The sequence below is a fragment of the Perognathus longimembris genome, chromosome 11 (genome assembly GCF_023159225.1).
Source record: "Perognathus longimembris pacificus isolate PPM17 chromosome 11, ASM2315922v1, whole genome shotgun sequence".
Lineage (NCBI taxonomy): Eukaryota > Metazoa > Chordata > Mammalia > Rodentia > Heteromyidae > Perognathus > Perognathus longimembris.
The window spans coordinates 4693968-4707165 of record NC_063171.1 but is presented as its reverse complement, the minus strand read 5'-3'; the positions used below and the strand labels follow the sequence as shown (position 1 = coordinate 4707165).

General features: G+C 32.5%; 1 protein-coding gene across 1 annotated transcript in view; it reads left to right on the top strand.

The window, feature by feature from the left end:
- Slc12a2 (solute carrier family 12 member 2) overlaps window positions 1-13198 on the top strand; it is an 83147-nt gene that overhangs the window by 35082 nt on the left and 34867 nt on the right. Inside the window, exons 8-15 of the mRNA XM_048357905.1 lie at window positions 631-758; window positions 851-935; window positions 3160-3311; window positions 7990-8097; window positions 9140-9263; window positions 10053-10154; window positions 11373-11528; window positions 12399-12498. Coding sequence (XP_048213862.1) covers window positions 631-758; window positions 851-935; window positions 3160-3311; window positions 7990-8097; window positions 9140-9263; window positions 10053-10154; window positions 11373-11528; window positions 12399-12498 — 955 coding nt within the window. The remainder of the gene's footprint in view (window positions 1-630; window positions 759-850; window positions 936-3159; window positions 3312-7989; window positions 8098-9139; window positions 9264-10052; window positions 10155-11372; window positions 11529-12398; window positions 12499-13198) is intronic.

Below are 13198 nucleotides of genomic sequence, written 5' to 3'. Positions count from 1 at the left end.
TTGTTTTTTGGTGGTTTTTTTGTTGTTGTTGTTCTTGTTCTTATTGTTGTTGTTGTTTTTGTAGTACTGGGGCTTAAACTCAGGGCCTGAGCACTATCCCTGGCTTCTTTTTGTTCAAAGCTAGCACTCTACCACTTGAGCCACAGCATCACTTCTGGCTTTTTCTATATATGTAGCACTGAGATATCGAACCCAGGGCTTTATGTATATAAGACAAACACTCTACTACTAACTAGGCCATATTCCAGCCCTTAAAGTTTTTTGTTATTGTAACTGTTTTGATGACATGGGGTTTGAACTTTGGACCTCACACTTGGTAGGCAGTTAATCTTTCAATTAAGCCACATCTCCAGCCATTTTTCTTTCCCTTTTCTGATTATCTTGCTGTTTTCTGGTCTTGGACCTTAATCCATCTACCCTCTCCGCCTGCGTAGCTGGGATTACAGGCCAACTTGTTTATTGACATGGGGTCTAATTGACTTTTTGTCTGGCTTTAAACCACAGTCCTCTCTATCTCTACCTCCTAAATAGCTGCCATTACATATAGGAGACACCACATCTTATTTTAATCTAATTATTATGATCAAATCTGGTATCCATTAATAGCCAAAAATATTTTGTTCTTTATAGCTGAAATATTTAATGAGAACTTTGGACCAGATTTTCGAGATGAAGAGACGTTCTTTTCTGTATTTGCCATCTTTTTTCCTGCTGCAACTGGTATTCTAGCTGGAGCAAACATCTCAGGTGATCTTGCAGTAAGTATTATCAAGTATAAGGTCAATTATGTTAAATCATGTACAAAAAGTTATTTTTCTTAGTGGGCTTACAGAAGTTTTCTTTCCTGTAGGATCCTCAGTCAGCCATCCCCAAAGGAACACTCTTAGCCATATTAATTACTACAGTGGTTTACATAGGAATTGCTGTATCTGTAGGTAAGCCTTTCATTTCTTTATGTGTCTCAGAAATTTTCTGATATATCGTGATGTAAAATATATATCTTCACTATATTAGCTAGCTTTCAGGTTCTAAAGTATTTCAATAAAAAGGCACAGAGTGTCCTATTTAATTTCAAAAATAGTTTTGTGAAAGTAAGAATTTTAATTATGTTTCCTTCAAGATTTATTTATTATACTAAATTAGGTAGGAAGGTATAGAATCATCTGTAAATGTTTAAAATTCACTGAGATACGTTTATTAAGAACATTCAGATGTGGAAGTAAGTGAATTTTACTCTTGGATCTTTATAAATTTCTGATTGGTTTGTTTATGGTGGTTTTTCTCTCTTAATGTAATAAAATTATCATGACCATTAAGCAGTACCCACCCTTGCCTGTTATGTAAACACTAGATTTGAAGAACAGAATGTGCTAAGTCAAATAAACCCTTGCTAAAATCTCTTAAACTGAGTACAAAACCATGATTTTTAGAGTCACTTTATTGCACTTGTGGGAACATAACATCTGAGAAGTGACATGAGCAGCTTGTCTGTAAATCCCTATTTATAGATGAGGGATGTTGAAGTTCAGAGATCTTGTTACCAAACATAATGGCACTTGGTTAAAAACATTGCTTCTGTGGCAGAGTATTTTTTAAATAAAGTAACTAATGGGTATTTATAATGTATATCTTTTAAATTGACTGAAACATTCAAGCCCAGGAAACTTTGTAGGTAATTTACTTTTAATTTCCATGCAATTTAGCTACAGTAACAGTAAATAATTATCTTGAGTTTATTATATTTTTTGAATCTATGCCTAGGAACATGTATTCAGGAAATGTAAGCATTGTTTTAAATGTCTGTACTATAGAAATCAAATTTTACACTTAAAAAATTAAACAATACAATAGTAAATCTTAATTGAATAACAAACTTGGACTTAGAATGTATGAAGCCTAGGTTCAGTCTTCAGCACCAAGCAACAACGCAACAGGACAAACTCATAAATTCCAAATTCATTGACTTCTTGACAGAAATCTCCATTATATTTCAGTAAGGTTTTTTAGTTATTGACCAGCTTTGTAGGGATGTAATGACAGAACTACCAATTGTGATATTTGTCTATGTGAGTTAGAATTTCTGACTTAAGTGAAATTTCAAATAATACTTGATGAGCTGAATTATTGTAAAACAATATTTTGGAGTTCTAATTTATCAATCTTTCCAATTTACTTGAAAAGCAAATAGACACATACAAGTGGTAACATTGTTTCCCTGAAAGTCTTAGCATGATATATACACTTATATGGGTGTATGTATAGTACACAAGCTAAATAAAATTTAATTTTAATTGAATGAGTACTACAACCAATTATTTTTCAACTTATAAAATAATGTGTGGCCATGAGTAAACAACATCTGTTTTGATCTACCTTTCTAAGACTGGTAGCCGTTGTATTCATTTTGTGCTGTGTGGGAATAGCTTGTTGTCTCATGCTCACTGATTGTCCACTAAAGTCAGCTTCTGTCCCAGTGGTTCTACAACTACTTCAATTAAAAAATTGCAGGCACAGAGCATTGGACTATGAGGAACATGAAAATAGAGCTGTGTTAGCACTAATGAGCATCCTAGGGCTGTGCGCTTTCCCACGTCCTCATCCCTTAATAATTTCAGAGGTTCCATAAAATCATGGCTTTGGAGTTGAAAGGTACAGGAAAAAATAAAGAACTGTGGTCTCTCCAGTCATTAAAATATTCTCTCAATCTTAATTTTCTTTTATCATTACTATTCAGATTATTTGCTCTCAGAGGATTCATATATCTGACATCCCATCTTTGACCATATTTTAAGCATAAATAATTTGGAATGGTGGAAAACATTTCTCCTATCTGAAACTCTTTCAGCACTTTTTATATTTGCTTGTGGGCATTTTAACCAAATAGACTATGGAATGGTTTTATAAAGTCTGTTTCTGCAACTACATTTATAAGATTCTTAAGCATTTATGTGTAAATATTAGTATTTAAAAAAGGCTCAGTTTTATTAAATATTGGAGTCTTATGGTATTTTTACATTCAGCTCACTATAAACCTATCTTTAAATGTAATATATGTTATTTTGAGTATATATATATATATATTCTATATATGAATATATAGAATCCTAAAGTGAATATTGATGTCAGCTGTATTATTTACATTGTCATTTTGTGCTTCAGGCTCTTGTGTTGTTCGGGATGCCACTGGGAATGTTAATGACACCATTGTAACAGAGCTAACCAACTGTACTTCTGCAGCATGCAAATTAAACTTTGACTTTTCATATTGTGAAACCAGTCCTTGTTCCTATGGTCTAATGAACAACTTTCAGGTGAGCATCAAGTTGAGTATGGTACAGACTTTCTGGTTTAATCTAGAGGTTATACTTTTTGAATGGTCAAATCTTGACCATTCAAGAATATAGCTAAAAAATAGAAAGGAGGGATTGTTATTCCCCTACCCTCCAAAAAGAAAACAACAAAACAACCCCCTGTGTATTATTCACAAGGCAAACAAAAATATTAAAGAGTATTTGAGCGCAGCCATTTTATAACAATTTATTGTGTGTATGTGTGCCTTTTTGTATGATATGTAGTGATTATTCTGTTTCAGAAAACAGGAAAGCCTCTGAAACATCTCTTACATGAGTAATATTTGGGTCATTGTTTCTAAATTTTCTCTGTTGGATTCCATTGAACTTTGCATCCATCCTTTGGCCAGTACCACACAGCCTTGATTATTACAGTTCTTTAATAAGTCTGGAAGTCAGGTGGCCTAATTCTTTCTACCTGTTCTGTTTATTTATTATTTACTGCCATTAAGATATTGATAGAGAACTGAAATTTTAGGTGAAATTTACTTTAGAAATTAAGGAAAAATTTATAAATATTTTGAGTTGTTGCTAAGTCCTGGAATAGTAGAAAAATCACAAAGGTATGGAGTTAGGAAGTCAAATACTCTAGTAAATATGTAGTTATATTTGTTGCATATGAAAAACAGTAATTTTTCCAGTAGTATGTAAACTTAATAAAGGGAATAATTGAAAATCTGGATATACTCATTATTATGTAGAAGTATAAACTTGCAACACAACATTCAATGTTTTATATTGTGTTGTTTTGTTTTTACAGTCTTGTGGATTAAACCCATGACCTCACACATCCATATGCCTAGCCTTTTAACTTAAATATGTAATAGTATTTTTATTTACTGTTGTGTGGTTTTAAGTAACCACTTGTAATTTTAGTCATTTTAAATATTGGACTCAACTATATAATAGAAGTTTGTGTTTTCAAGTCACAAGACTAGACAGAAATCTGAAATGAAAGGAAGTATTCATGTCCAGCTAATGATTCAAGCCAGTTCTGACACTGATATTGTGTATGAAAGGTGCAGTATCTGCCCAGTGACTGGGAATACCAGTCTGATTCTGTATTGTTGCCTTAAAATTCAAAACTATGTTGTTGTTATCTAGTCTACTTTGGGCATATTCAAGCACAGAGGAAGGTGGTATAAATAAAGCTCATTTTCACTTTGAGTAAATAATTTTATAATGCTTTGTCAAACAGTGAAAATGTGTAGAAATATAAATCATTTGTCATTTAGAGAATGAAAAAGGTGGTTAGAATGTAACTAAGCTAAGTGGCTCACAGGTCAGATACAATCTGTATGAAACACTTAAATACCCATATATATAATTGACTTTTCATGCTTAAGAAATTAAAATCTTAATTTTATAAATTGTACTTTGTTTCTTTTATTTCTACATTTAATGTTGTATCAAATATAACTCAAATGTTGTATCAAATGTAACTCAACCATTGCCCAGTAAAGAAAATCTGAGCTGCTTTGTTTTGCTAGTTAAAGCTTGTCATTCTTGAACTGGCATTGCCTTCCACTCAAACTGGACTCTAGGCATTTATGTGTATACCTGTACACTGTTCTTTCATTCAGTTATTTGTCCTGTTTGAAATGTACCTACACACCCTAAACATCCATTCATCTTGTTCATATGTCACCTGTTATTAGACTTTTCTCCTTTTGTCCTCTGTGAGACAAGACCATCTTGTTTTGCATCTCTGGTTGTACCGTGTAGTGTGAGCAACACTGATAGTACCTTTATTTACATTCAATATTCTCCTTGATGCTCATAGTTCCTCACCTTTTTGGAAATGCAGAAGATATGGATACATGTTTAATTGGAAAACCAGAAGTTTATTTGGCAAGCTACTGGCTTTCTCTACTACATATTATTACGTTGTTTACCTCAATCCAGAGCAGATAGGAAAAGGGAAAATGTACTTGTAGTTTCTTTAACCTGGAAGCTGAAAGAGTATACTTGTATGTAATGGTGGATATTATTTTGTCTTAGTCCAGTATGTGCTATGCATTAGTTGTCTTTTTTTATTTTGGTCTGTCCCAGGGTTTGAACTCAAGAGCTAAGATGCGCATAAGCTCATTCAACTTGCTAGCTCATGGCTGTCACTCTACCATTTGAGCCATGCCTCTAACTCAGCCTTTTGCTCATTAATTTAAAATGGAATCTTGGGAGGGAATTTTTCTGCCAAAGCTGGCTTTGAACTGTGATCCTTTAGATCTCAGTCTCTTGAGTAGTTAAGATTATAGGTGTAAGCCACAGGCACATGATTTGATATTTTCTGTTCTTTATCTAATTCTTTATCTCCTGACTTAACATATAATTAAAATTTGGAGGTCATCACAGATAGGCATGGAATTTTCTTGACACAGATGAAGTTAGGTCTACTCAATTGTGGTCTTTGCTCACTTTGTCCTTATAATCTCTTTCCTAGAGGTAAGGCTGACACCACTAATCAAGCTATACTTACTATGAAAATAGTGATTATAAAAACTGGGTGGCATACATGAAACTGAGATATTATTATCAATGGCTAAACAGAAAATCCCTCCTTGCTCAGAGAAGTCAGTGCTAATGTTTCTTATTAAAACATTTAAAACATAAATTCTTGTTTTTAAGTCTACTAGAAGATACAAACCATTTTAAGTAAAAAAAGGTAGTTTGTGAACACATGATAGAGGGCTTATGAATAGCCAAAATTGTGCCCAAAGCTGGTTTTATATCCATTATAAAGTATAAAGTTATATATAGTGTATGATAGACACAAACAGCTTAAATAAAATTTACCTCATTGGCCTCAGTTTGCAAATTCTTAGTCAATATAAATGCAAGGTAAATATCCCCTACTGAAGTAATAAATCTAGGTAATGACTAATGATCACCACTTATTGCTAGAAAATTTATAATGGTAGATTTAGAATTAAATTTATTTGATGGATTCAAGTATTGAATCCACCTTAATTTTATATATTGAAGCTTTCAAAGATACTGAAGGACTTTGCAGTAAATACTTGTGTTATCTTTCAGTTGTATTTACTTTCTATTTGCATTTTGCCAGTTTGTTTTGACTGTCTACTTTTCTGATCAATTGTAAGAGAATAAGTTATAGACATTATAAAATGATAATCAGTTTGAAGTGCTTATGATACTTTGTATAATACAATCTAGTTCTTTCCCATAAGAAGTTTAATGTTGATAAAGTGCTGTTAACTGTATTTGTCCCTGTAATAATGTTTTTCCCAGGCCCAGGTTACAAAGTAGAATCACAAATAGTATTTAGTTATTTTTCACTTAATCTTGGCAGTTCCTAGCCTGTCTTAATCTTTATGACACACTGACATTTTGAGCTGGCCAACAAAGTTGGTTTGCATTGTGCTTCTCCTTTTGGACTTAATCATGGTCTTCTCATTATCAGATCAGTCCTTTCTTTCTTTCTTTCTTTTTTTCGTTGGTTCACCCCAGTCCTTTCTTTTTAATTGAAGAAAGTCTTCATAGGGAAAGGCTTAATACACAGAGAAAACACTATAATGAATCTCATGGCTGCACTGCACAGCCCCAGCTCTATCGGTTCCAATGAATGACTAATTTTGTTTTATTTATAACTTCTTACATCCCAGATCACTTAGAGGTAGTCTTTAGTGGGCTTTCTTTCCTACTCTGTAGTTGGAAATACTTCCATATTTTATTGAACTTGTATTGCTAGCCAAGGGTTATACCACTTTAGCTGGGCCCTGTCCCTCACTTCCAGTTCGTTACCCTGCTTTTTTTTTTTTTTTAATCAGTAGTAGAGTTTGAATTCCCTCCATCTTGAGAGGTGCTTTACCAGTTAGCTCTAAGCTCAGGAATTGTTTCTTAAACATGGTACAATGCTATCTTAATATCACAAAAAGAAACAATCTTTCTGATAGAAATACATGTTACCACGAATTCATACCTCAGTATAACTCTTAGAATCTAAAGCCATTCACTAGTAGAAACGAGTGGATCATAAACAACACAGTGGAGGATGTAGTCAGCAAACTCTAGAGTGTTGACCTTTAAAGAAGAAATGGCATCAGCACATAATGAATAAAGTGAAAATATGAATGAAACTGTAGATTGCAAAAAGACTTGAAGACATATCAAGCAAATATTAATTTCTTGTGCAGGAATGGTTTTGAACAAAACTGTTTAAACATATCAGAAAAGAGGGCTAATTGAAGGAATTTTAATGCTGCGGGGATTTGAGGTACTATGAAGGAATAATTTAAATTTGCAATGTGGAACAGTGGCATTCTAGTTATGTTTTCTAAAGTTTTCACCTGGCAGAGACATACTGAACATTTATCCATAAAATACCTGGACTTTTGTTAAAACACTGCAGAGATTAGCATTGTTGATCAATGTTTATCATTGATCACACCTGGTGTTGGGTCATTGTTACGTCTTTGTCATTTTGTGTATTTGAAAGTTTACGAAATAAATATTTTTCTTATAACAAAGGGTAGTGGTAAATCTGTGTTTAAATTTGTAATACACTTACTGTTATTATATATTACCCCTAGTATTAGTTTCTTTTAGGGGAGTCAATGTTAATACTGTGCTATATGTCAAGTTACTTATTTTCTTCCTTTTTTGGTCACTTTTCTTTAAGGTAATGAGCATGGTATCAGGATTTGCACCACTAATTTCTGCAGGTATCTTTTCAGCCACTCTTTCTTCAGCATTAGCATCTCTTGTGAGTGCTCCCAAAATATTTCAGGTACGTGTTTTAAATGTTACAAATTTTATTGAAGGGGCAATTAAAGTAATATTTTATAATTCAGAATTATTACTATTTTCAAATTAGTTACATCTGTCTATGCTATAAACACGTATATGTGATTGCTAAATACTTGAATATATATTCATACATATGGTAGGTAGATTTTCATACATATATGTACCAGAAATGTACATGGTATATGTATTCATACATACATTCATGCATTTTCCTACTACCAAGGTATAATCTTTGATTTTCCTTTTTGGAAATGCTGACATACTTTTCACATACTACTATGAATCAGAAATAGTAAAATATGTTATTTCATCAACATGCAAATCTAATTATTTTGTTTTACAACTAGTCAATGTCTATTATGTGCCTCAAATTGCATTAACTGCCATAAATGTAATGATAAATAGTATGATCAGCATTTCCATTTAATGAACATTAAAAATAACACCAGATAGTGATTAGGAAATACTTTTGTTACTAAATCAAACAAAGGAAATAATGATTCTTCATCCTTGTTGTAAATATTACAGTTGTAATTGGTGGTCATTATAATAAAAGTATAGGATACATTTCTTAAAAGGATATTCAGTCATGATTTAAGGAAAATGGTTGTTTTATAATTAGGATTTTTATATGCTATAAAATTTGGATTTGCACTTAGTTTTCTTAAAACATAATTTACTCTGTCATGTCATCCTTATCAAGCTTACAATTTCCTTTTTATTGTGCCATTATATAGCTGCCTCTAATTCATTCTTTATAAATAAAATGAAATACAGTATAGTGTGAGAGTAAGAGACAAAAACTAAAGTACTACTGTAAACCATCTGTTGCTTCTGATATTGGAATATTTGATACTCCTTTATTTATACATTGTAGATAAAACACTGAAATAGGAAAGAAAGAGGATGAGGAATTAGAAACTTGGGTCCCCTTCATGATTATTAACTTATTTCAACTGTAAGCAAATTTGTATGTCTTAATTTTGATATATTTCATTGTAATGTTTGTACTTTTTCATTAGGCTCTCTGTAAGGATAATATCTACCCAGCATTTCAGATGTTTGCTAAAGGTTATGGAAAAAATAATGAACCTCTTCGTGGTTACATCTTAACATTCCTAATTGCACTTGGATTCATCTTAATTGGTTAGTTATAATAAATAGTGTGATATGTAGATTTGATATATTTTATAGCATTAATTCTAAATATTAAATTATTACATTATTAATAGAATGTTTCTTTGCTTGATATGCTAGTTTAATTTCTTTGTAATCAAGTTGAAAGAGTGAGTACAGTGCTGCAGATCTTGGTGTCAGTAGATAATTGTTAAATTACTATGATCAAATCACCATTGGGACTAGATTCTTATTCTTAAAGCAGATGTGAAAATAGTTTCAGGAACAGTGTGCTCATGTCCTCTCAGGAAGATAACACCTCCAGTAATATATTTTTGCCTCTGATCACAAGCGAGCCTATGGGCCTTCCACTGCTGAAGAGTACATTGTATTTTTAAGTGCAAGAATCATGTCTAACCCCTTAGATATTTGACATTGGAAGTCTGATAATGCCAACAATTATTGTGTTATATAGGAACTAACTCATGTAATGCTGATAGGTGTGTATTTGTTTTAACTAGTTTCAGAAAACAAATTGGCAGTGTTTGTCTAGTAAAGTTTCCTGGTGTTTAGTAGGGTGTTTTTTTTTCTGGAATGAACATTAGAGAGACTTACATTTTTGCCCATACTGGAAGGAATATACCAGTTTGTAGTTGTGAGCTGTGTGCATACAGTGAAATAAAATATATAGTGCTTTTGGCAAAATACACATATTCAATCTAGACAATAATGTTGTAGTATTCATTAGGTTTTATCTAAAGATTTTAGATACTGTGTAATTCAAAATGTCATTAAATGCACCCCACATTTCTTTTGCAGCCGAACTGAATGTCATTGCTCCAATTATCTCTAACTTCTTCCTTGCATCGTATGCATTGATCAATTTTTCAGTATTCCATGCATCACTTGCAAAATCTCCAGGTGATTTTTCATTATTTTTACACGTTTTCAAAATGTCATAATGTATTTGATTTCAGGGAAAACAAAGCTTTACATAAATCAAGTTAAGTCTTCAAAGAGATTTTTATCATAAATAACTAAAAAGTCAGATTCTAGAACAGGAAAAATAAACTATGAACTTTGGGCACAAAAAATTCAGCTTTCATTTTTGCCTTTAAGACAAAATTTTATTGAAATTATGCTATATTGAGGGGGCTGATACTGGTAACTAAATTCAAGGCTAGACAAAGGCTATCACTTCAGCCACATTCTGACTCTATGCATTTAGTTTATTTTTTAGATTAGTCTCCCACTTTTTCCCATATCATGATCTTCTTACATCAACCTTGTGAATAACTGTCTTATTGTAACATATATAATATGCTATATTATACTGTATTATATATCATATACATATGTATGGTGATTATAGTGGTATATTACCAGGCTTGGCCTTATGAAATGCTTTTTAAAAATTACTTTTGGTTTTGGTTTTGGAACTACTCATGAATAAAAATTTTAAAACAAGGTCTTCAATACTTTTTAGAGTGTTTGGGGGGGGGGTGTTTAACACTTTTTTAGAGTGCTTAGGGTGTGTGCGTGTGCACACACGCTGGTCCTAGGGTTTGAAATCGGCCTGAGTGCTGTCCCTACGCTTCTTTTGCTCAAGGCTAATACTCTACCACTTGAGTCGCAGTTCCACTTCTGACTTTTTTTTTGTGGGGGGGCGGTAATTAATTGGAGATAAGAGATTTTACTTCAGGGCTGGCTTTGAACCATGATGCTTAGATTTCACCTTAAAAGTAGCTAGGATTACAGGCATGAGCCACCAGGGCCCAGCTTACAGCATTTGTAATTCAGAAATACTTTTTACTAAATGAGAAATTATGAGTGGTCGTACACTCATTGTGTCAAATTAATTTTTAATGATTTCCAAAATAGTTTTGTTGGAAAGTTTTGAATATGTATTAGAATATGGATATATCATACTAAAAACTAGAAAAAAAAGCTGTTTTAAACATTCTTTGGTTTCAGTATACACTGTTGTAGGTTGATTTGTACTTCTAAAAGACTAGTGAGATAAAGTAATATGAAAGATAATAGTTTTCTCTGTGGTAGCTATAAAGAAAGCTGTTTTGTGCTGACATATTTTGTAAAAGTGGATGAAAAATAGGTGACTTGAATCCATCTTTTTGTTAGGATGGCGTCCTGCATTCAAGTACTACAACATGTGGATATCACTTCTTGGAGCGATTCTTTGCTGTATAGTGATGTTTGTCATTAACTGGTGGGCTGCATTGCTAACATACGTGATAGTCCTTGGGCTGTATATTTATGTTACGTACAAAAAACCAGGTTAGTAGCCTTTCTTATTTAGTATTTCATGCTAGAAAATGTATAAAAGTTCTTGATTACTTGTCACATTTTTAAACAACCTTTTGTTTATGTTTGAAAGGTACTTCATATAGAAATATTTTCTAAATATATATCATTTTCTCTTTTTTCAAATATGTGTGATTTTAGTGAAGCAGTTACTATAAGCTTTCTCCCTGTGAGATTTTATTCTTGTCCATGAATTTTATTTTTGGTCCAGATTTACTTTGTCCAAACTTTTATTTTTACTATAATTAACGTTCAGATGTTCTGTGCTGGGTTCAAACTCAGGGCCTCACAAATACTAGGCAAGAAGTTCTGAGGTATGTCCCTAGGCCTGAAGAAACATGTTTACTTGAGATATGGAATAAAATATAAAATGATGAGCTTTTGAGTAGTAACTCTAAGATGGGACAGAGAGGCTGTTATTTTAACCAATTCTTGTTCTAACATACATACAAATTAATATGTCTAAAATCATCATTTGGGATTTACTTGTCCTATTAATGAAATTTTCATTTTCAAATAACCTGAACAGTTCACTAGTATATCTGATCTACCATTTGACTACATAAACAGTAAATTGAAATGTTGAGCTCTTGTGTACAACATAAATGTAACACCAGCATCTCAGCTAAGTTACACTGTTTCTTTAAACACCATTAGAGGTAAGATGACCATAGGCTTAATGTCACAGTATATATTGGAACTTCTGAAAGTTACAAGCATCATTTTTTATTTCAGCAATTGAGTTGTTAAATAAGAAATAACCTTTCATATCTTCTCTGAGTATTAAGTTCGTTATCAATTGATGATGGATTGGTTATTATTACATGAACATCGTTCCCACAGATGTGAATTGGGGATCCTCTACTCAGGCTTTGACTTACTTAAGTGCACTGCAGCACTCGATTCGTCTTTCTGGTGTAGAAGACCATGTGAAAAACTTCAGGTAGGTTATGATATATGATGGAAATATTTCCTCTGAGCTGGCTAGTGGCTACTCTGTTCGTCAGTTATTGTTCAGCAAAATGTTTATATGTGGACATTTCAGAAAAAGTTCTCTAAAACTATAGAATGTTGTGTTTTGTTTACTTGAGCTCTGGCAAATTTAATTACAAAAAAACTGTACAAAGGAAAAATTACTATTTTTCTTAGAAAAGTGTTAGGAAAGTTTGGGGTCTTTCTGTCACTTAAAACTTAAATGATAGGTTTCATAAGGTGAAAGTTCTTTTCCTTGTGATCATTAATATCTTATTACTTCAGATATATTATAAAATACTTGATTTTTTAATTTTAAATTTAAGATTTTTGATGTATCTTATTTTGTGACTTTATCAGGACAATAATAATTCTGTCACTCACTTTTCTCACCAGTGAATAAATGTCTTATAGTGATGAGGAATCGGTGCCTCAGGCCAGGTATAGTGTAATACCAGTTACTTAACACTGTAATACCAGTTACTCCGAAGGTAGTGTTAAGATTGTGTTTGGAGATTGGCTTGGGCAAAATCTGAAGAACCTCCTGGAAAGTACTAAAGCAAAAAAGGGCTGGGGACATGGCTCAATTGGTTAGAGCACCTGTCTAGCAAGTATGAGATTCCAAGTTCATATCTCAGTATTGATTGCCCTTTCTGCAGAAAAACAGTATT